At 41.2% G+C, this 24,553-nt stretch overlaps 1 protein-coding gene across 17 annotated transcripts in view; it reads right to left on the bottom strand.

The window, feature by feature from the left end:
- Positions 1-24,521, bottom strand: part of LOC101959125 (protein CutA homolog) — a 44,567-nt gene extending 20,046 nt beyond the window's left edge. For 7 of the 17 annotated variants that reach the window (XR_013438268.1, XR_013438265.1, XR_013438264.1 and 4 more), the window contains exons 1-5: positions 20,068-20,848; positions 16,023-16,171; positions 11,747-11,806; positions 9,980-10,025; positions 9,674-9,723 (exon numbers count right to left, since the gene is read on the bottom strand). Coding sequence is in view for 3 of the 17 variants with exons in the window: in XM_078048100.1 (XP_077904226.1) it covers positions 9,674-9,723; positions 9,980-10,025; positions 11,747-11,806; positions 16,023-16,171; positions 20,068-20,136 (374 nt within the window). In the remaining 14 variants the exon portion in view is untranslated. The other 10 variants (XR_013438271.1, XR_013438270.1, XR_001229647.4 and 7 more) reach the window with 9 other exon arrangements.
- Positions 24,522-24,553: the final 32 nt, after the last annotated feature.

The raw sequence follows: 24,553 nt of genomic DNA, 5'->3' as shown, positions 1-24,553 counted from the left end.
GCACTAATCAGATTCCATTTTCTCACCCTTCAAATTCCAGCAATAATTGCCACAGCACCTGGCTCCCCAAGGTTGGGAAGGGACCCTTCACATATATGACAATATTATTTCAAAATAAATCTCTTTGGTATTGTTTAGACAGAGAAAAAAATGTGAAGGTGTAGGGAGAAGGTTGGTTTCAGGGAGATGACACCCATAAATTCACCTGGTTCCAGGTGGAAGTGTGCCCAGTTAATCCTGAGCGGAGGGCTGTACTAACAACTCCTACCCTATGTCTTCGGTACTGCTCCTTTGGCTTCCACCCTTTAGCTGTCCTGGAAATAAAGCCACAGTGGGAGCCAGGGGAGGGGGTGGTTTCTTCTGTGAGCAGCTATCTAGATGCACCTGAGACCTGTGGGCCTCTTGGGTTGGAGGGTACCTGCTTCTCTGTGGTCTAGGGCAGTGTTTCCCAATTCACAGCATTTACCTTTGGAATTCAGGAATGAGAGAATTTCTAGAAATTCCAAATCCTAAATGTTTTTAAGATACTTCACTCTTCATACTCCTCTCAGTATCTGACAAAATTTTGTCTAGTAGGCATATTAAGCTTAGTACTATTTAAAAAGGACTAGCCTGTAGGGAAAATTAAATGCTGGAGCATCTGTTAGAAACTATCCAAATAATGTGACATTTGAATATCCTAGAAAGGTTAACAGCACTTAAAATCAATCACATGTTCAAATAACTAAAGAATTTATTTTGTATCTAAAGTTTATTTTTTGGAGCACCACTCACAGGATTTGTATAATATATACTATGTGTACAAAATTATTTTATTTACAAGAAAAACTCCCTGATAGCAGCAGACAGGACCAGACATACACACTTCTAACATGGCAACAACCAAAAAGCAAGATCAACTAATTCGATGGCGACAGTTTCCCTCTCACAAGCCAGGCCTGGGCTCTCTCTTCAGCTCAGCATGTTAGTGTTTCCTGCTCTTGTTTTTTGCTCAATTAAGGTGGATTCTTTCTTTCTTTTTTTTTTTTAAAGAAAGAATGAGAGAGAAAGAGAGAATTTTTAAAATATTTATTGTTTTTAGTTTTCGGTGGACACAACATCTTTCTTTGTATGTGGTGCTGAGAATCGAACACGGGCTGCACGCATGCCAGGCGAGCACGCTACCGCTTGAGCCACATCCCCAGCCCCAAGGTGGATTCTTTCAAATCAGTAATCTTTCCATACTAATAAGCTTTAGTATTCACAGGGTAATTATGATACTTTCCCTCATTTCCTCAATTGATTTTTCTAGGGATTCTGGATTAAAAAAAAAAATGTTATCTAAGAAATTCTGGAAAGGAGTTCCCATACGGAGACTCTGGTCTAGGACCCAGCTCTGGCTTCTACAGCATCGTTCTGGGAGGGTGGTGTGGGATGGCAGCCACACTATGTAGACTGGAGTTACACAGACCCTAAACATCACTGGACACCTCTACTCCTTCATCTATGGAATGGGTCATGAGCCGCCAGGGCTGTGGTAAGGAGTACACAGTGAAATACATGCCCAAAGGCCAGGCCAACTGGCTTCTATGTTTTAAGAACTAATAAGTGCCGGGTGCGGTGATGCACGCCTATGATCCAGCAACTTGGGGGACTGAGGCAAGAGGATCCCAAGCTCCAGGCAAGTCTCAGCAACTCAGTGAGACTGTCTCAAAAAATGAAAAGGGTTAGGGGTATAGCTCAGTGGTAAAGTGCACCTGGGTTCAATCCCCAGTACCAAACCAAACAAAAATAACTCTTCCTTCAGAGCTGGCTATAGCAAGTTCTCTGAGCCTTTAACGGGATCTATTCAGCCTCCTTCGATGTAAAGTAAAAGCTTTAAATTTTGAATCAGAGATTGAGTTCACATGTAAGTGCTACTTTCTGATCTCAGATTTCATCTGCAAAATGAGGGTAACAAATAAGAACAACTGAAATATAGTATAAGAATATATACTATATATATATTATAAGATAATGTTAAGAAGCTAGGGCAGTACATAGTGGACAGAGCTGCTATTTAGTGAATGTCCCTCTCCCCTCCAGTATCCTACATAGTCAACTTTGGACACTGAGACAAAGGCAGGCTACCAAGCAAGTTTTCTGCAATATAACACAAAAGATGATTCAATAAAGACAACAGATAGAAAAATCTTTGTAATTGTCCCACTTTAAGAAATTCAAAGAAAAGTTGAATTTTGCCAATTCAACAACTTAATAGTGAGTATGTACAGTAGAGAAAGCTTTGATCATTTAAATCCTTGAAACATCAGCCTCAAAAATATCTGCCAAACCCTGTGCAAGAGGTCAAGTAGATTCAGTTGTGCCCCTGACCTCCAGCAACTCACAATCCTGTGATACAAGGCCAACTTTGATGCAGAAGATAAAGGGAACACCAAGGCAGGATAGAGTCCTTACAGCTGGCAAGGCCTCAGAAAGGTCTTACAAAGGAGCAGTCACATGTCATAGGCATTGTCATAGGCATTTAGGCAGAGGGCATTCCAGACAGAGGGGATAGCATGAACACAGGAATAACATCAACAGCACAGTGAGTCATCTGTTAGCCAGAGTAGGAAAGGAGAGGTCAAGGGGGATGATGGAAAAGGTGAGTAAAGATTGTGAAGGGCTCGAAGGCCAGACCTAGAAATTGGACTTTATCCTAAAAGCAATAGAGTCAGTCCATTTGGGGTCCTCAGTACATTTTTAAGTAGGGTTTACTTTACACAAGATTTGCCTAAGTATCAGAAGCTGATCTGCTGTTAAAAAGAAAAGAAAAAATCAACAAGGGACATCATCATTAGCTCTATTCCTCTTTTCAGGCAGCCCCTGAAATTACCACTGGCATCCTCTGGACCTTTAGAAGTAAGCTAGAATAGGAGGGGGTCCAACACTCCCCAGAGGGTGTTATTCCATTTTTCTGTGCTTTTCTGTGTTTCTTTTAGGCATAAATTGTTTTTGCAAATAGCCAGACCTAAAAGTCACTAAATTCCCTCAAAGCTCACTGAGGGAGTTTCCTGCAGCCTGTACAGGGCAGCAGTTGTGAGCACCTCTGCCACCTTTTTGGAGCCAAGAGCAAATGTACCCATTGCACAGGGGCACACAGCCACATCAAACCCAAACCTTGATGCTGAGAGCAGAAAACAGACAAGATGTGTGCTGAAGTCCTAAGCTGTGTGCAGTACCCACCAGGGCTTCCACACCAGCCACCAGAGACTATATTAGTCACTTCCACATGGTGCCATTCTGGAAACCCTGTCCCATGTGCTGTCTCCTTTGTGCTTGGGCATAAACTCTAATAAAACCTTGTTTAAGGGGCTGGGGTTGTGGCTCAGCAGTAGCGCACTTGCCTGGCATATGTGAGGCACTGGGTTTGATTCTCAGCACCACATATAAATAAATTAAAGGGCTACCAACAACTAAAACAATATTTAAAAAAAAAAAAGAGGGCTGGGGATGTGGCTCAAGTGGTAGCGCGCTCGCCTGGTATGCGTGCGGCCCAGGTTCAATCCTTAGCACCACATACAAACGAAGATGTTGTGTCTGCCAAGAACTGAAAAATAAATATTAAAAAAATTTCTCTCTCTCTCTCTCTTTAAATAAAATAAAATAAAAAGAAAGTGAAAATTACATGGTTCTTTGGAAATTTCTTTGTTCAATACAGAGTTAAGTATAGCTTCACTTTCTTTAAAAACAAAAAAACAAACAAACAAAAAACTTGTTTCAGTGATGTTGCTTCCCTCATCAAGATTTGTATCTCAAATTGAGCAAAAGAACTTTGCAGTCTCAAAAAAAAAAAAAAAAAACCAAAAAACTTTGCAGTCTCTACAATGTCTTCATGGCTGGGCCTTTGAGATCCTCCCCATTTGATATCTGGAGGACTCTAGGGTAGAAGCAGCACAGCAGGTTTCAGAATGAGGGCCTGACACTACTCAGCTCACACACCCTCTTTCTAGGAGAGACCAGGATACCACATCTGTCTTTCAGTTCCCATCCAAACCACCCATGTTCTCCTCAGAATGGAGCTACTTTGTGACAGATTCATGAAGGAGGCTGGAGCCATCTCTCTGGAGCTCACCACCTAGGGCTCAGCATCCCTTGCTCTCTTCCACCAGAGACTCATGGAGCAGGCCCAGGAGAGTCCCAAACACAGCTGAGCAGTCATGGTTGTACTATGTGGAACTCAGCATACCACCCCTTTTCTGGATCTCCATGAAGTTCAGTTTTCTTGAGTAATCTATAAAATGGAGACTGGTTTAAGAGTAGTGATTTAAAATTTGTCAATAAGGAAAATTTTCAAAACACTCCAAATCTTACAAGGGAACTTACCCCAAAGTGAAGGCACAATTGCACTGGTAGGAGTATGGGTATGTGTGTGGGTTGGGGGGATCTTATGCCCTTACTACCAGTCAGGAATCCAGGTTACTAAAGCTTTATACAGCAAATATGAAAAAATATCAGTCTAGAAGGTTCCCAGGGTTCCATTTCTATACTTAGAACCTGTTATGATTTAGATATGAGGTATCCTCCAAAAGCTCATGTGTGAGACAATGCAAGAAAGCTTAGAGGTGAGATGATTGGGTTATGAGAGCCTTAACCTAATCAGTATATTAATCCACTTGAATGGATTAACTGAGTTGTGACTAGAAGTGGGTAGGGTATAGTTGAAGGAGTTTATATTTTGTTCCTGGTGAGTGAGAGTCTCTCTCTGCTTCCTAGTGCTATGTCCTGAGCTGCCTTGATGTTCTACCTTACCTCAGGCCCATGAACAATGGAGTTGGTCATCGATGAACTGAGACCTCTGAAACCGTGAGTGCCAAATAAACTTTTCCTCCTCTAAAATTGTTCTTATTAGGTATTTTGATACAATGACAAAAAAGCTGACTGGAACAGAACCTCTTCACTGAGCAAGGCACAGAACCTTCTGATGTCTGTCATATTCAGCCTAGGAAGGAGTCAAAACTTATTGCAACCCATGAAGCAGTGTCTAAGCACTAATGTTCCCCTAGTCACACACATACTCCCAGACTCGCCTCTTCAAGACTCAGGAACAATAAAAATCTCTAACTAGGAGCAATAATCCTGCTGATCCCTGAAATTCCACCATTATAATGCATCCTTTTGAACAGAGTACTTGAGTACTTTCCAGTTGCTCTAGAATGAGGCACACACTTCCAGGTGAACAAGGTCATTGGCACACACTTCCAGGTGAACAAGGTCATTGTCTTCCACAGGAGAAGCTGGGGCATAATAATACCCTAGGCATTCAAGGTCACCCTAGGCACCCTAGGTCAGTTCAGTAACCAAAAAACGACAAATCTCACTTTCACTGTTACTTTCCCTTGGCCTCTACACAGAACTATCCTCACCCTCCCACACTCTGCCATCTTTAAACAAAGTAGTACTTCAAGACAAGGTCCACTGGGTTTTTACTGGTATGACTGGTCCAGCCTTCTCTAGCCTTAGGAGCCTTGAACACCTTCAGCCCACAGAGCTGCTCCTCTTTGCTGACAGGAACTTGGAATTCACAGATGCTGGGAGGTAGAAAGAGGCCTGCTCTTACCCAGAGTTCAGCAGCTGAGGGATAGAAGCAGCCAGAAGCACGCACCAGAAGCTTCCCTACTCAGTCTTCCTCCATGCCCTCCTCAAGCCACTTTAAATAGTGCACATCTCCTTGGTCCATGGGAAGACTGAAGACCTCTGGGATTTCAAAAGGATGCACCAACCTTTGGAAAGAAGGGAGAGCTCTGTGAATCAACCCATGTGATACGATCCAACTAGCCAGCCTCCTGAAAGGCCCTTTGAAATCTGCGACAGTCTACCTGGCTAGTGCCATAGGCCACCATTCCTGAGCCCATGTTTCTTAGCTGTCAACAAGCTAAGCTGGATCAGGTGGCTTTAGAGTCTCACAGACATAGTTCAAATTCTAAATTTCCTTACTAGCTGTAAGGACTATGGACGAGTCACTTCATTTTCTAGGGATAAAAATAATACCTATGTAATTAGATTGCTGAAGACTAAATAAGACAAGGTATATAAAGCACTTACCTAGTCCACCAACTGGCACTGCACACATTCTATTAGATGTTAGCCTCTGTTTTCATTAGTCTCCTATACACACTGTTCTAAATTCCCTCCCACAATTCCTCTGTATTCTTCCCCACATAGAAAGTTCTTCTTGCTCCTGCTGATCAATCAAAAGCCTTTCTCTCCCTCAAGGTCCAGCTCAACCACTAGCCTTTTCTAAGGGATCCTCACTGACCACTAGGCCACAGAAATCCCTCCCTTCTCTCCTGTTTGTTTCACCTGGCTCTTGTCACACAATACAAGTTCTCTTCACTTTCCAACTGAAGAAACCTGAGAACTTGGTTTCAGTTTCCCATTTGTCAAACAGGATAATAATTCTCTATGTCCTTTCTGCTGCTGAAAGAACCAATTTAAAGTTCTCATGACATAACTTGATTAACAAATCACAACATGGGTGTAGGTGCTTAAACATGTGGAGTAAGTTGGATAAATTTTATCCAGTTCCTGAGGATAATGAATTTTTTCATGGACATCTAGGTAACTGTTTTTTAAACAAACATAAAGAGGCCAAAGTGCATATTTTAATAAGTACTTTAGTAGTAAGAGCTTTAGTAGTAAAGCATCATTTCATATGTATACCTCACATATTAATTCCGAAACACATGACTATGATCACCATTTCAAAGACAAGACAGCGGAGGCACAAAAAGTATTGATATTCTGCATGTATTTATGGTACAACTAGCCAGTGGGAAGCCACATTTCAACATTAGGAGGTTAAGCTCTGGAGTTCTCACTCTTAACCCTGAAGCTGTCCCTGATGCGTTAAGTTATTTCTTGACAGTGTAGGTTCTACCCAAGATGTCTTACTCCCTCAACTTTGTTGAGATGGTAACATAAGGGCCTTCTCTATAGCAACATTTGAGACTTAGCTATAGCCTTATAGCCACAGATTCCTAGTTGTCTAAAAAGTGAAGGGAAACAATTTTATCATCCAAATAGGTGGTTCACATCTTTGGCTGCACATTTGAGTCAACCTGGGGTGCTTTTTAACAGTACCATACTAGCTGGGTACAACAGCATGCACCTGTAGGACCAGTTGAGGCAGGAGGATCACTTGAGCCAGAAGTTCCAACACCAGCTTCGGCAACATAGCAAGACCCCGTCTCAAAACTAACAACAATAATAATATCATACTTTGTTCCCATCCTAAACAAATTTAAAGTGGTAGTTTGAAAAATACCACTGGTTTAGACTATGGGAATTCCTGGAGAATATTACTAAGATGTAGTTTGATTCAATAGGTTTGGAGTGACCATGAGTTTCTGCATTTCTAGCAAGTGTCCAGTGATATCAATCCTAAAACTTACACTTTGAATGATATAGGGTTATACCACTGGTTCTAAAAGTGAGGTCCACTAACCTCTAGGGGTCTCCAAGACTCTTCCTTCCATGGGGTCTAAGAAGTCAAAACTATTTATATAATAACACTAATTTGTCTTTCATCTTTTTACTATGTCAATGTTTGTGACAGTGGTGCAAAAGCAATGCTGGGTAAAATTACCTGCATGTTTACATATATCAAGCAGTGGCACCAAACCACACTATCATTGTACTCTTCACACTTGCATTTTTTAAAAAAAATATTTATTTTTAAGTTTTAGGTTGACACAATATCTTTATTTTATATTTATGTGGTGCTGAGGATCGAACCCAGTGCCTCTTACATGCTAGGCATGCACTCTCCCACTGAGCCACAACCCCAGCCCTCACACCCGCATTTTTAAAAAGTCAGACATTTTTGAAGTGGTAAAAATTACTTTTTTTGAATTATTTTTGACCTTTGAATACATGTCTTTTTAATATTCTGAATGGCAAAACAGGAAGTACACATAGGCATTTCTGTTGTGTACCTAGGTTCAATAGTCATTGAAAACAATCTGAGTCACAAGCTAAACTAGACATGGTTTTTTTTTTTTTTTGGTACTGGGGATTGAACCCAGGGGCATTTAACTACTGAGCCACATCCCCAGCCCTTTTTTATTTTGAGACAGGGCATTGTGAAGTTGCTAAGTCTGGCTTTGAACTAGCAATCCTCCTGCCTCAGTTTCCTGAGCTGCTGGGATTTTAAGCATGTACCACCATGCCCAGCTAGACATGCTTTTTTTCTTTTTCTTTTCTTTTTTTTTTGCATAACATTTTTGCTTTCAAACCTGAATAACTGTAATTTGTCTGTCATTTTTACAAACTATAACTGAAATCTTGAGTATTAGGAAGACATTTCCTCAAATAGAAACAAAGTGAACCCAATACTCAAATGAAGACAATTTATATGACTTATTAACATTAATAAAATTATGTTCTAAGACAAAATTAGAATTTTGAAAAATATGAATTCATTACTGTAAGCTTAAAATTGTCCCAATACTTAAAGGTGCTCCTTTTTTTTAATATTTATTTTTTAGTTGTACACAATGCCTTTATTTTGTTTACTTATTTTTATGTGGTGCTGAGGATCAAACCCAGGGCCTCGCACATGCTAGGAAAGCACTCTACCGCTGAGCCACAATCCCAGACCACTTAAAGCTGCTTCTTGAGGAGATCTAGCTATCTTACTAAACCAGATTTTGCAAAAATGTTAAAGGTTTTCACATGAGACTTTTTTTTCTTTTTTAAATGCAGTCCTAGGGATCAAACCCAGGGCCTCAGGCATGCAGGCAAGCTCTCTACCACTGAGCTACACCCCAGCCAGAAATGTTTTTTCTTGACACATGTTGACATCTGCCACCTCATTGTTTTCCCCAACTGGCTACATGAGGAACCACCCCAGGACAATTCTGTAGACACTTCTATATCTTTTCTCCTCCAAGTTCATCTTCAGTTCTTTTATTTTTCCCACTAGTTTTTGGCTTTGGAAACTATGATTGCTTTCTATAAAATGCATGTATAGGACTAGGATAAGGGGAAGTCCAGTGGTAGAGTGCTTGCCTAGCATGTAGGAGCCCTGGGTTCCAACTCTAGCACTAAAATAAATAGCACTATTTGTGTTAATATATAATGGTTTACTACTGTTATTTTTAATGACCTAAAACATTTTAAAAACTGCTCAGCTTTAATGTTTAAAACAGTTAACTTTTATTTTTTAAGAGAACAGACACAAAATTTATTAACATTCTGAAACATGAAAATCATACACCATGTCTGAAATTTAGAAGTGGAAGCTTCTAAACCTTTTCTCAGAGGGGGAAGGGAGATAGGCATGTGTATATATGATTATTAAGGAAATGAATGGACCCTGGAGACAGAAATTAGTTTGTAAAATGATGCTCTCAAAATAGTTAATTTTTTTTTTATTAACCCACAACAAAGCTCTTTTTGGTCTAAGTAACTTTTAAAAGTGTGAAGGTTCTGAGACCAATATTTTGAGATCCACTGATTTAAACTATCTCATTCTAGCTCCCTATTTTATAGAAAATCTATGATTCAGAAAGAGACAGGGACTTGCTCAGAGTTATATGGGAAGTTGATGGCTAGGTTGCAGATTTCCTGCTTCTGAAGCTCACTCATTTGGTCCCCAGAAGAAGAATTTGCCTGTCTGTCGTGAGAATGAGTGAAGAGATGCTAGTCTTACCTGATAAAGCCAGACAGCATGAGGACCTTGGAAGTTTTTGTCTTTATTAACTGTAAAGGAAGAAAAAAACCACTTCTTTAGGACTGAGCCCCAGCTTTGCCCTGCTCATTCACCTAGCCATTTAGTAGTTAGCATTCCTCCCAGGTCACCAGGTCATGTCAGGAGCTCACAGATGAACTTCATGCATCTGAAGTGAACAAGACCTTCAGTCAATTGATTTATGTTAATTTTCACTGGAACCTGGGAAAAGGTCTTAGTCTTACTCATTCTCTTACCCAGACCACCTTTTCTCCTATCCTTACTTACCAATAAGACCTCAGTGGCTTCTTCTATTTCTCCCTTCCAAAAAAAACTAGAAAAGAAAGCAAAACCAAATTGTGAAGCTCATAAAAGGAGCCCAGCGAATTAAATGTCAAACCTGGCCAGAATAAGTGACTTACTAAGAAAGAAGCTAAAATCTTTCTAAGTCCATATCAAGAAGTCTAGAGTTGGTCAAAGCCCCACAAATCATCTAGTTCCATCATTCTAATACATGCATCTAGCATCTTCCAGAACATTCCTGGAGGTGGGAGGTTTACCATCTCTTGAAGAAGTCCCTCGAACTTAAAGGTTTTCACATGAGACTTTTTTTTTTTCTTTTTTAAATGCAGTCCTAGGGATCAAACCAGGGCTCCAGGCATGCAGGCAAGCTCTCTACTAGCCAGAAATGTTTTCTCTTGACACATGTTGACATCTGCCTCATTGTTTTCCCCAATTGGCTACATGAGGAACCACCCCAGGACAATTCTGTAGATACTTCTATATCTTTTCTCCTCCAAGTTCATCTCTGGTTCTTTCTATGTTTATCCTATATTCATGGCTTCCAGTCCCCTCCCCAACCCTTTGACTAGTGTTGCTATGATCACTGACTTTCAAAGCTGAGTGCCCATGAATGGATGAATGAAAAAATTCAGAAGGCTTCAGGAGAATTAAACCTTGTAAGATACACACACTTCTAGAAATGAAAAATAAAATCAGTGATGATGTTCAGAACAGAGTGTAAGAGCTGGGTACAGTGGCACACGCCTGTAATCCCAGCAGCTTGGGAGCTGAGGCAGAAGGATTGTGAGTTCAAAATCAGCCTCAGCAATTTAGTGAGACTCAGACATCACTTCATCAACTCCCTTATATAGAGACCCTGTCTCTATATAAAATATAAAAAAGGGCTGGGGTTGTGGCTTAGTGGATTCAATCCCTGGTACAAAAAAAAAAAAAAAGGAGAGGAAAGAGAAGAAGAAAAGAGTTTAAGAACAGCATCATAGGGCTGGGATTGTGGCTCAGCGGTAGAGCGCTCACCTAGCACGGGCAGGGCCTGGGTTCGATCCTCAGTACCACATAAAAATAAAGGCATTGTGTTGTGTCCATATACACCTAAAAAAATAAATATTAAAAAAAAAGAACAGCATCATGGGAAAAGGGAGAGATTTAGCCTGAGATGTACATTGACCCAGGGTAAATCTAAGATGACCTAGGCCATGGGCCCTTCCCTGTCACAGCCTTGGTAAATATAAGAATTCTAAGCTGATATTCTATTCTGGTTACAAAACACTTATTTCCAGACTGGATGAACAGTGAATCACCTATAACATTTTTTTTTTTAATGCTTAGAATTGAACCCAGGGCCTTGCACATGTAGGCAAATGCTCTACTACTGATCTACCTCCCTAACCCTTGTTCTGCTTTTTAAAGATTCAAAGGCCTGGGCCCACCCACTAACTGAACAGATCTAATCTGGAGTTCAGGGAATTGACATTACAGCCAAATTTGGGAGCCACTGCTATAGATGATGTGAACAATAACAGAGTAACGTTACTTTTTCCTTCTCTCTCTATAAACAGCATATTTTTGCTTTCCTTGGATGAGATAAACTACTTGATTGATCTCCTCTGAATATAAGTCAACTGTGAACCACTGACTAATTTAATACCTTTGAGTTATTCTTTGGTAATTCCCATTAGTTTAGTGCTCTTTCCACCAGCCAGGACCTGACCCTAAGATTCCCAATTCCCCTTTATTGGCCATAGCAAAACTCACAGTGAAGATGTCTTGGGCAAGATGTTCACAGAGGCAGCCAGTTTCTTATCTAGTATGCCCCTAAAGCAAAAAGAAAAGGTAGCGGTCACTAGAGCAAGTCCCAGGATCTAAAGAGAAAGGATGGGAACAGGGGTTCTTGGGAATTACCTTGGAAATCTAAATCTAAGTAGAAAATAATTTAGGATGTCCCTCCCCTGCTTTGGTTTAGTCCCCAGATTTCATGTGTTAGAAATTTTATCCTGTTAACAGTATTTGTGAGGCTCTTGGGAATTAATAGCAGCGTGGAAATGTGGGGCTGAAGCTGCTGCAGGATCCACTAGGGCAATGCCTAGTAGAGCCACAGGAGTTGGACTGCCACAGAGACCCGGGATTATAGAGCTATATGGCGGGCAAGTAAGAGCTATCAGCTTACCCAAGTGAGCTGAAGCTGTACTGAAGTGGAGGCTGGGCTGCACAAAGCCTCGGGTGCATTACCCCTGTCCCAATATATCCAGGAAGGGGAACATGCAATTATGGAAGATAGTTCTAGAGCCTTCAGATTTAATGCTGTTCATCCTGTTGGGTTTTGGACCTCCATGGAGCTGGTGACTCCTTTCTTTTTGCCTGACTTTTCTGTTTAGAATGGGAACATCTGTCCTATGGCCTGTTTCACCACTGCGCTGTAGAAGTGTGTAGCTCCTTTGATTTTTCAGGCCACAGTAGATTAAATTTGCCTCAGGCATGCTTTCAGTCTCACCCGAATCTGATTCAGATGAGAAAATGCACTTTGGTCTTTTGTATTATTTTTGGAACCAGTTAAAATTTGGGGGTTTATTGTATTTTGCATGTGAGGACATGGATATTGGGGGCTAGAGGCAGAAGTTATGGTTTCAGTGTGTCCCCAGAATTCCCTAAATCATGTTAGTGGATTTGGAGGTGGGGCTTTTAGGTGATTAGGATTACCTGAGGTCATGAGGATGGCACCATCATGAGGGCATAGGTGGCATTATAAGAAAAGGGAGAGAGACCAACCTAGCATACTTGCTCTGTATTACCATGTGATGTTCTCTGCCATATTATAAAGCAGGAAGTAGGCCCTCACTAGATATCAGCACCATACTCTTGGAGTTCCTAGCCTCCAGGACCATAATCTAGATAAACCTTTATTGTTTATAAATAACCCAGCTTGTGGTATTCAGTTACTGCCACAGAAAACAGACTCAGACATCACTTCATCACCTCCCTTCAGAACAGTCCATAAACAGCATGCATAGAACCTCTGAAGACAGAGCTGTTTCTATGTACTTTTCTGGGTGAGAAGAAAGCAGCTATGGGAAGGAAGTTTTAAGGAGAGGCCCAGTCTGTCTGGGGTCTGGGTAGTAATTAACATTGGACCTAAAGAAGATCTGAATTCCATTTCCAGCCCTGCTGTAAGATGGCTATGGGACATTAAGTAAGTTCTTTCTTTCTGTCCCTTTCCTGCTTTGGGGAAATAAGCAACCTGACCTGCTATACAACAAGACTGGTTTGGCCAGTGGTTTTCAACCTTTCCTATTCCCAATAATTTCTCTTATTATGCTACCTCTACCTTTAACCACCAAAGATAATCTAGCTGAGACACTAAATGCTTCTGACTGTAAATACCCATGTGACCACACAAAACTAATACAATTCCAAGCAAAAGCAAAAAGCAAAAAAATAAAGCATCATGTTTTGGCAAATATAGGACCTTTTCATCTTTCTTTCTTTTTTAAAGGAAACCAAGGGAACCTCACCTCTGTTCTCTGAAGTGCTTGGACCGAGCCAAACAAACCTTATCTGAGCCCTGCTCACTGATTCCTCTTTCCCTCAGCCATTACCAAGAGAACTGACCTCTTTTCTTTTTCCTTGAGCCCCAAGCTGAAGAGTATTCTGTTTAAGGCTCCATATTCATGTGACATTATCACCACTGTTACTCTCTTGGAAAATTATCAACTGTAAGAAGAGACCTGTCACACAAACTTGTTCAAGCAACTGTTGTGAGCCTTGTTCACTCAACCACTCACTGCGAAATTACATTTCATTGGTTCTCCCGGTGTTAAGCAAATGCAAGGAGCAAGTTACACACCCATGGAAGATAATCACATTGCCTCAGAAGCCCTTTCCCAAATATGAACTCCTTAGCAACTAATAATAGCAACCTGTCTTTAATATGGAGGGGTTTTATACAAAAAGTCCCTAAAGAGCTGGGTCTGTGGCTCAGTGGTAGAGCGCTCGCTTAGCATGTGTGAGGCCCTGGGTTCGATCCTAAGCACCACTTAAAATAAATAAATAAATAAAATAAAAGTCCTATGTCAAACTACAACTAAAATAAATAAATAAATAAATAAATATATCTCCCTAGAGCATTATAAAACAGAGTAGGGAAGAAGAGAGGCTGACTGAATTCAATTTTAAAACAGACACACAAACCCTCAAGACCAGTAGAGAGACACACATGGGGAGCTCAGGATTTAGGAAGCAGAAGGGAGAAGTGCAGAGGTCACACAGGGTAGTGGCTCAAAGAGCAGATACATGTTGGTCCTCATGACATTTTTAAAAATCTTGACATTGGGGGCTGGGGATGTGGCTTAAGCGGTAGCGCGCTCGCCTGGCATGCGTGCGGCCCGGGTTCGATCCTCAGCACCACATACAAAGATGTTGTGTCCGCCGAGAACTAAAAAATAAATATTTAAAAAAAAAAAAATCTTGACATTGGCCAGGTGCAGTGGCACACACCTGTAATCCCAGCAGCTCAGGAAGTTGAGATAAGATGATCACAAGTTTCAAAGCCAGCCTCAGCAACTCAGTGAGCCCCTGTCTCTAAATAAAATACAAAATAGGGCTGGGGATGTGGCTCAGTGGTCAAGTGCCCGAGTTCAATCTTGGGTACCCCCCCAAAAAAAATCTTGGCTTTATTAACCAATATTTAATATAGAATGTATTTCACACCCCAAACAACTCAGATTATCTAGCTTCTAGCAAAAAGAAAAAAGTGAATCTTCCAATATTGGTCCTGCAGGTCAAATTTAGCCACGCTAGAGCTGAGCAGCAGCTGCTTCCTTGAGGCATGAAATACTCTTCTCAGGTCAACACAGTTCCATTGCTCTTTCCTCCCAAAGCCTAGGAAGCACCATCACTATACACCAGCCCACTTCTCATTTACCTGATTATAGGAATTTTCTTTCTTTATTTCTTTCTTTTTTTTTTTTTTTTTTTGGTACCAAGGATTGAACTCAGGGCACTTAACCATTGAGCCACATCCCCAACCCATTTTTGCATTTTACTTAGAAATGGGATCACAATGAGTTGCTTAGGGCCTTGTTAAATTGCTGAGGCTGGCTTTGAACTCGTGATCCTCTTTCCTCAGCCTCCCAAGCCGCTAGAATTACAGGCATGTGTCACTGGACTAGTTTTAGTCTACTATTAACTACAAGAAGGCTGAGTTGTAAAGCAAGAAGAAAAGGAACACAGAGCCACGGCCATTACTTCTCAGCCTCACTAACGCTCTTTAACCTGTATCTATAAACAGAAGGGGGAAAATTCAGATATAATAAACATTTTCTGAGCACCTACTATATTTACGGGGTATGCACTGTTTATATTTCATCTCATTTAATCTTCACCACCACTCTGTGAGATAGATGGCATAATGCCGTTTTATAATTTAGAAAACTGATGCTTCAAGAAGGGAATCAGATGTGACTTGGCTGTACATACTTGCCTACCATGCTCAAGGACCTGGGTTTGATGCCTAGCACTGCCAAAAAAAAGAAGAGGAGGAAAAGGAAGAAGTGGAAGAAGAGACACAGCTCGGCCAAGATCGCATACATAGTAAATGGCATATTCACATTGAAACCCTGGCCTAGTCCAGTATTCTTTCTAGTATGTCACAGCTGCTTCTAGAAAACAGCCAAATACTTGAAATGACCTCCTCCCCTTACTTATGAACAAAGAGAGGTGGGTCAGCAATTTGGAGACTTAGATTACAAACCTGCAGGGTTCCACAACTCTCTTAACGCCTTCAGCAAACCACCTCTCTCTGGGCCTCAGATCCCTTTTATGCCCTCGTGCACCACTTGACATTTTTAGACCCTGCAGCAGCATCAGTTGGGGGATCATTTGGCCATGCTCCTTGTATCACCCCAAGCAGACAGCTATAGAGTTCATTGGACAGGCAGGTTTGTGAGAAGCAAGAGAAGGGCCCAAATTAGTCCCCCTCGAGCTTCTTAGAGCTTCCCAAGTCTTCTGGGGCAGCACCTTAGCCCCTGCACTATACCTGGCAATGTCTCTAGCAATTTGCTCGTTGGGACAGTTGACAAAGACGATGGAGTGTGTGCCAGAGATATAGCTGCCGGTGATGGCTGAGTGAAGCTGTAGGCTAAGGGTCCTGAGCATGGGGTACATCAGAAAAGAAGTTGCCAGGATCTACACAGTGGAAAAGAAAAGCACAGGTCAGTGACTCCCATCTCCAGCAGACTAGAACCAAGGCTGATATCATTTTTTCATCCCCCAACCCCATCTATAAATAACCCCTGAAATCTACATTGAATTTTCATATTTTCCTCTGCATATTTTAGATGAGAAAGAAAATGGAGGCTCACAATTCAAAAAACTTTTTCAAAATCATATAGCTTTAATTGGTGAAGCCAGGATTTGGACTCAAGCCTGGATGACTTCAAATCCTTTTTTATTGTGCAAAACTCCTATTGCTGGTGACACTAACTGGCATCCACTGAACTGCCATCATCATTATGTGAAGATTATTATGAATGATAAACTCTTAAATCTATTGATTTTCAAGGAGTAATTTCACCTGCGTTCATTTGTATATGCATTAGGGAATGTCAGACAATCTAGTGCAAAAGGTAGGCTTGTGAACAGATCAATTCTGAAACAATGTAACCTGGGCTGCTGTGCTGAGAGGACCAAGAGGAAAGCTGTGCTAGAAGGAGCAGAAAAAAAGCTTTGAAGAGAAGGAATGAGGTAGGACTGAAAAGAAGAAGTCATCTGAGTTGGATCTGAAATAAGTAGGATTATAAGAGGGTGCTCTAAGCAAATGATAATATGTACAAACTCAAGAGGTACAAGGGACAGATGAAATATCTAGTCTGTACCAGATTTGCATGGGATAGTAAGAGTAGATCATGCAATTTCCCTTCTCTCTCACTTGAATCAAAATGTGAAATATGATATATCAAGAACTATGTAATGTTTTGAACAACCAACAATAAAAAAAAAAGAGTAGATCAGAGAAAATGAGGTTGGCTAGAATTATACAGAAAAGGGTCAGGGCACAGAGTTGGGGGTTTGCACTCAGGTGACTAAGTGCTTTTAGAGGTTTTTAAAGTAAGACAATAATAATATGGCCAAGCCAAGTAGCATTATAAAAGGGCTAGGAATGGGGAATGATCAGAAGGCAGCCTACTTAGCCATTTTAGTAACCCAAGAAAAAGACATTGAGATCCTGAACTGGGGGTTGGGATTGTGGCTCAGCAGTAGAGCGCTCGCCTAGCATGCACAGGGGCCCTGGGTTCAATCCTCAGCACCACATAAAAATAAATGAATGGAATAAAGGAACTGTATCCAACTACAATTAAAAAAATAAATATTAAAAAAAATTCCTATAAAAAAATCCTGGACTAAGGTGGCACTGACCATGTGAGAGGAAAAGGCATTCAAGATATAACTTCTTTTTATTTTAATGACAAACATCCAAAATCAGGGGGAATAAAAAGAACTGGAGATCCCTTCTATTCCAGGATTCTCCGTTTGGTGGACATAATGGAGCTATCAATAGGGACACAGGCAACTTGCAAGGAGTCAGGCAGGGACTCAGCAAGGCTGAACAAGAACTGCTTCTCCTGCCTCCTAGGCCAGGGATCCGGCTTTGCTCAAATGAACCTCTATCCTCCCTTCTCATTTTACATTATCGCCTCTGTCCTAGCTCCTACTTGTTGGCAGGGCCTGAGTAGTGGTTTTATATTTTTAGCTGCAGTTTGACCTCAGGCCTTTTGGGTTGGGTTTTTCATTCCCTCCCACTATCTCCACAGTGCCTCAGTCTCATATTAGCTCTTTGAACCAAACCAGAAACCATGCAAGAAAAAAAGAACCAGGCTTTTCAAGGAAGCTTTTACTGTTATTTCTTTTTGACAACTCAATTGGACCATAGCAGGAAAAAATAGAAGGACTAGAGGGCAGGATTTAAATCCTAGTGCCAGTACAGATAGCTGTCTGTGGCCTGCCAAGTTTCTTCCTCTTCTTCTATAATCCTGATGTAAAAACTGGAGATTATGACATTCATGCTGCCTAACTCAAGAGCTGATAGGAGTTCAAACAAGATATGAAAAGCAATTTGTAATCACTAACTCAATAAAGGAAGGGCTGTGTTTAGTTTACCATTCTCCCCACCTCAGTTCCTGGCACACAGCAGGTTCTCAATAAATACTTGTGGATTAGTGAATTAGTAGCACACAAGTGAAATGCTGTTGGTAAGACTAAATAGCCTTGTGAAGAAGGCAAGGCTTCTGGGTCACCCACTATGAGCAGTGCTTTCAGAACACTGTATGGCATTCCAGCTACATGACTCTAAAGAAGCTTCCAGCACCACTCTAAAGAAAAGGAGCATTCAGCCAGGCATTGTGAGAGGCCTAGGCAAGTGGACTGCAAGTTCAAGTCCAGCCTGGGCCACTTATGAAGACCCTGTCTTTTAAAAAAAGAAGAAGAAGAAGAAGAAAAGAAAAAAAAGACTGAGGAGGCAAAGTGCTCCTGGTGATCCCCAGTACCCCGCAAATAAATCAATAACCAAGAGGTAGATGGGCCCTCAGGTATTATCTAAGACAACCCTTAATTCAACAAATAAGAAAACCAAGGCAGAACATACAGAAACTCAGTGATAGACCAATTCTTGCCTCCAAGACCCCTGACTTCCATTCTGACTTTTATGCTTTGCAATAAGCAAGACTAAGAATGGATTCAGGGCATCCTTGAAGCTTTGTTTTATCCAGTGCTTCTCAACTCAGGGAGATTTTGCCCCTCTGTGTACATCTGGCAATGCTTAGAGACAATTCTGACTGTCATGACTAGGGAAGAGGTACCACTGTCATCTAGTGGGTGGAGACAAGGCTGCTGCTAAACCTCCTTCTGTTGTGCCATTCACAGAATACAATGAAATACAGAGTATTCCTACCACGTTACTATCTGGGAACAGACTATATGCCTGAGAAATGTTTATGGGCCACATCAGTTAAATATCAGAAGTAAGAAAGGTCAGTTTGGACCCCAAAGTGGACTATAATATTACAAAAAGTAACATGTTATGAGTGTGAAACCAGTGGAAAATATACATATCACAACATTCCCAAACAGAAACAGTTACTATCATAGGAAAAGAGTCACCATAAATTTTAAAGAAAAGCCTTTTTATTATAAAGCCTTCATATTTATGTCCTTTACTATACACCTTTTCATATTGATGTCTTTTTAAATATACCTTATCTAATTTAACATTCTTGTAAAATATTTTATGTACCCTTTCAGTAATTTCCTATTGTATTCAACCTTTCTCCTTTTTTTTGTCCTAGAATATGTACACAGCCTTTCAGAGGCTATGGTTGACTTTATAGCCTATGACAGGCAGAAGGGGCCTCACTAATCACCAAAGCCAGTGGCACTAAACCTGTAATCCAAGGAATCTGTAAATACCCTGAAGTCAAATGCAATATTGAGCTTATCTATACATTTTCCTGGAGTACAAATCCAGAGCTTTCAAAAAAACAATTCAATGAGATTTACTGTCCCCAAAAGTTAAGAGCCACTGATTTGTGCCAATTTTGACAGATAAGGAAATAATGATCAGTGAATGGGAGCAATCACTCCCAAAAGTAAGGGGTAAGCTGGGCTAGAACCCAGGGCTTCTAACCCTCTCCTAGGCTTTTTCCCCATTCTCACTTCCAACATCAATTTTAAGATATTTCAGATGAGAAAACACAGTCCCAGAAAAATTAGTCTATTATACAACAGGAAAAGGAAAGAATCTATCATGAAACACTTAAGTGGGACTTTATTAGCAGATACCTGTTGCCCTCCCCCACTCTAGCAAAGAAACAGCACACTCATCTGTCCCTAGAAGTCAGGAGTAAAGGTATGGTGGTAACCTTGAGAACCACCCCACTATCTCCAAAGGATCTTATCTACCTGCCCCCAACTAAAACCCCAGGACCAGTCAAGAGAAATATGCCTTCTTCTCCTCCATCCTTCTCCTTCCGTCCCCAGGCTAAAGGTTTAAGGATGAGAGGGTTTCACCCTGTAGACTAAGGACTCACCAGAAAGCATATGAGGACAGAGGGCCGCGAGTAGCCTGGCAGCGGGCACCGTGATCCCAGCCTGTCCATGGCTTTGTTGGTAATTTAGCACAAGGCAGTGGCAGTGAATTACAGTGTCAGGCGGGGTGCCGGCTGGTGGGCGGGCACTGAGGGCCTTATCTGCCCTTTCCCCACAAGGCCTCTGGTCTGCACACTGCACGCCCCGCCCCAGCCAGGCTGGCCAAAGACACTGTAGGAAACTGGGAAAGGGAGGTTATTTTCACTGGGCACACCTCTCCCTTGAAACTTACAACCTAAGCACTCAGACCTATAACTCTTGCAAAAATATATGCTATTTTCTCTTTCCATTCCAACAAACAAAAAGGCATGTCCCCAGAAACATACAGATAAAGACATAAACTTTCAGAAACCACAGCACACAAACACTAAAACACATACACAAAACTCTTCTCTAAAGAGCTTCAAACTACCTATAAACAAGGGAAGCACAGAATGTAACTCTTACACAATGTGGCCCCCATACTGCCCGCTCCTCCGAGGATCTCCCCTAATTCTCTTTGGCTTAGAATACTCTTGCCCACTTCTTCACTTCCTAATAAACTCATTCCTTTTCCCAGGCCAACTGCCCTGGGAGCCTTTCTCAGAGTCAATCTCAGTCCTCTTCTAAAGACACACTGCGCTTGTTTTGGAGAGTGGCACATAAAACCAGCAAGCCAAGGGCTGACTGTTGTCCCTTGGGAATGCAGAGTCCACTGCTACTACAGTTTCCAAATTTTTAATATGCCTTTTTATTATAATGCCTTCATATTTATGTCCTTTACTATACACCTTTTCATATGCTATTTTCTCTTTGCAGCTTTTCAATGTGAAATATCCCAGTTTTAAAATGATGGCAAGTTAGCACAGAGGAAAAGCTTTAGTGCACAGGTAAACTGTTTCAGGGAACCATTTTACATCTTAATTGTTCTGGTGGCAGTTACACAGGTATAAAAAAAATTCAACTGACACTTCAACAGGTGAATTCTATTGTATGTAAATAGTTTCTTACACAAAACAGGAAATACTGAAAAACAATTGAAAAAATTTTCAAAATGGAAGGAAAACAACAAAATCTTGTTTGCAGATTTGCAGTTCATAGCTTCCCTGTTTATTCTCATCACCTGTTCATCTGTCTCACTTGTTGAGACTACAATTTCCTTTTCTGGGGCTACTGGGAATTTAACCCAGGAGCACTTACCACTGAACCGCATGCCCAGCTCTTTTTATTTATTTATTTTTATATTTATTTTTTAGTTGTAGTTGGTCACAATACCTTTATTTCACTTATTTATTTTTATGTGGTACTGAGGATTGAACCCAGGGTCTCGAATGTTCGAGGCGAGCGCTCTACCGCTGAGCCACAACCCCAGCCACTCTCTTTATTTTTTGAGACAGGGTCTTGCTAACTTGCTGAGGCTGGCTTTGAACTTGAGATCCTCCTGTCTCAGCCTCCCAAACTGAGCCACTGGGATTACAAGTATGCACCACTATGCCTGGCTAAGACTACAAATTCTTTTATTTTTTTTTTTTAATATTAATACCTTTACTTATTTTTATGTGGTGCTGAGGATCAAACAACTACAAATTCTTAAAGGCCTGATAGACTATGAAAATGTCTTGACAAAGTAGTTAATCATTTGTAATCCTAATCCTGTTGTTTACATTAGCTGTGCAGACTCGAGCAAGTTTCTTAACCTCTCTGGGTTTGAAGGGAGGTTTTTGATAAATGGAGGGCTAATAACTTCCTTCATATGTCTAGAGTGAGGATTAACAGATTAATGTTGAGTACTTTATAAAATGTATGATCATGTCACCATTTCAAAAAGAAACGGTCTCATGTCAACCACCAACACCTGTTGTAACTGAAAAATTTAACATATATGGTTAGAAGCTGAATGGTCCTAAGAAAACCTTTGTATTTTAAGCCCTCTAAAATAAACTGGGGCCATGATCTCTCATACTAATCATCCATAAGAATGGGTACTGTTAATGACCATTTACCTCAGATCCTCAGATATTTCCTGAGTTGATGTCCCAAGTTTAGAACAGGACTCTATACAGAATTTCCACTCAATATCTGTTGAATGACTAAGTGTTACAGATGTGTCTGGTGATTACAAAGATGATAGTAGTGATGAAGGTGATGTTGAGGTAATGAGAGAATAATAAGATGAAGTGTTATTTGGAAGAAGCAACCTCTGGATCCACTCTGTCCTTCAACTCAGACACCTCTACTCATTCCAAATTCAATTTCAAGGTTAGATTTTAGAACTCCAATTATAGCTTTGACAGTTTTTTCAGCTATTATCAAGTCTTAGTGCCACTGCCAGGAAGCTTTTTATTCTATACCTTTTCTCTTTCCTTCTCCTCCTCCCTATGGAATTGATTCAGGCTGACTTTGAGTAAGATTCAGACTTCCCCTGCAACACAGATACTACACCCATCCCTATCATTTACTTTGTTTATCTCTCCCTTATCACTTCCTTTATTGTTTATTTCTTCCTTCAGTTCCTTTAAGTTTCTTTTGCACCTCTCTATAGACATAACAGCAATTTACTATAATCTTTTTTGGGGGATTGCACTGGGATTAACTCAGGGCACTGGACCACTGAGCCACATCCCCAGCCCTTTTTTGTATTTTATTTAGAGACAGGGTCTCACTGAGTTGCTTAGTGCTTCGCTTTTGCTGGAGCTGGCTTTGAACTCACAATCCTCTTGCCTCAACCTCCCCAGCTGCTGGGATTACAGACATGCGCAATGGCAACCAGCTCTGAAATCTTTTTTAAATGTCAAACTTCAATCCAAGAAAGGATTTGTATCAACTGCAGAATCAATGAAATCTGAGGCATCATTTAAGACAGCAATTTCTTTAGATTTATCTTTACCTCTTGTTGGGGACTGGTCTTCTTCATCATCTATGGATATAGACTCTAAATTATTCCCAAAGATTGGAACTTTAGTAATTCATTATTTTCACTTTCCTTTATATTGATGCAGACGGATTTTTTTTTCAACTTCTTCATTAACTCTGGGAAAACATGCATACGCATTCAAAGAACATCCTTCCAATCTTTCCACTAAGCCTTATTAAAAACGGCTGTTTTTATATCATTCATCACTTCTTTTACCACTACTTCAGTAATGTGGCAATGTTGTCATGTTTCTTTTAAAGTAAGCTTTTTGTCAATGCAGTCAGCAAGGTGGTCAAACATAGGTTGATGTAATACCTCGGTTATACCATGATTCAAGGGCTGGAGAAAGCTGGTGTCTTCCAAGGAAAGAAACCCAATAACATCAAATAATGAGCAAATAATGAGTCCGGGTAACCAGGACTTTTTTTCCACAACTGGCAACACTCTGAATTCAAGTTTTTTGTGCCTTTTTTTTTTTTTCTGTTAAACGCACCTTAGGTTTCATGGATAATCTAATTATAAAAACCAATCCAAAAAGAAGGTATTGTAAAAAATCTTTTTCCAAAAGAAAAGTGGGATTAAGGTCTTTGTGAAGCAGCAATGTATTCATCATTTTGTCGCGGGAGACATTGACACACAAAATGAAGGAAATCCTGTCCTTAAGTTTCCTCTAAGCTTTCCAGATTATTGTCTATTTCCTTAAAAGTATGGGAAGGCATGCGTTTCCAAACTAGGCTCATCTCCTTGGTATTGAGGACCTGCTGAGGCACACTGCTTCTCTCTCTGATGAGTCGCTCCAATTGCTTGGACTGTTTGGGTGCCAATTCAGGATTCAACGGTTCTTCCTTCCCCTCAACTTTATATTTCACAGTATTTATTTTTAAACTTCTCAAACCATTCCTGGCTCGCAGGAAACATATCTGAACCGCCCTGACCACTGGTTTCCACCACACGCAATACAGATGCGTTTGGCCTGGGTGCAGAGGCCGCCTTCTGTGCTCTGCCCCTCCTCTCAAAAGGCTACCGAGGTCTCCATCTTCTTGGGGTGTACCTCACGGGAATCTTGGAGCAGTCGGGCAAAACACTCTCCATGCCGGCCCCAAACAGCCCTCGTGTTTTTCTCCATCACGAGTACTGTTGACTCGGCGACACCAAAAAGGCGCCCCATGATCGTATTACTCACGCCTCCGTCCAGCTTCTCGAGAATTTTCATCTTGCCTTCCGAGGCAGAACCCTCCGCCTCCTCCAGACAGGCGTGTGGCCCAGGATCTAAGTTCCCCCAAGGCCCAAAGCCGGGAGGCCTCCACAAAGGCGGCTCTTTCCAGTGCCAAAGGTCTGGTCTGGAGGCGGGGAGGCCATCTCCAGGCCGTCTGACTGCTGACAGGCCCTCATCCTCTCGGCTCCGCTGGCTGGGCAACCTACGAGGGTTCCACTCAGCCTGTTCACCAAGCTGCTGGGAAAAGCGGGAGGAGTAACTGAGCACAGTTCCTCGTGACGTCAGACCGAGGCGCTAGATCACTGGCAACCTGAGACGT

Source organism: Ictidomys tridecemlineatus, chromosome 4, assembly GCF_052094955.1.
Source record: "Ictidomys tridecemlineatus isolate mIctTri1 chromosome 4, mIctTri1.hap1, whole genome shotgun sequence".
In the NCBI taxonomy this organism is placed as follows: domain Eukaryota; kingdom Metazoa; phylum Chordata; class Mammalia; order Rodentia; family Sciuridae; genus Ictidomys; species Ictidomys tridecemlineatus.
The sequence above is the reverse complement of the archived record's forward strand: the minus strand, read 5'-3'. Positions and strand labels throughout refer to the sequence as shown.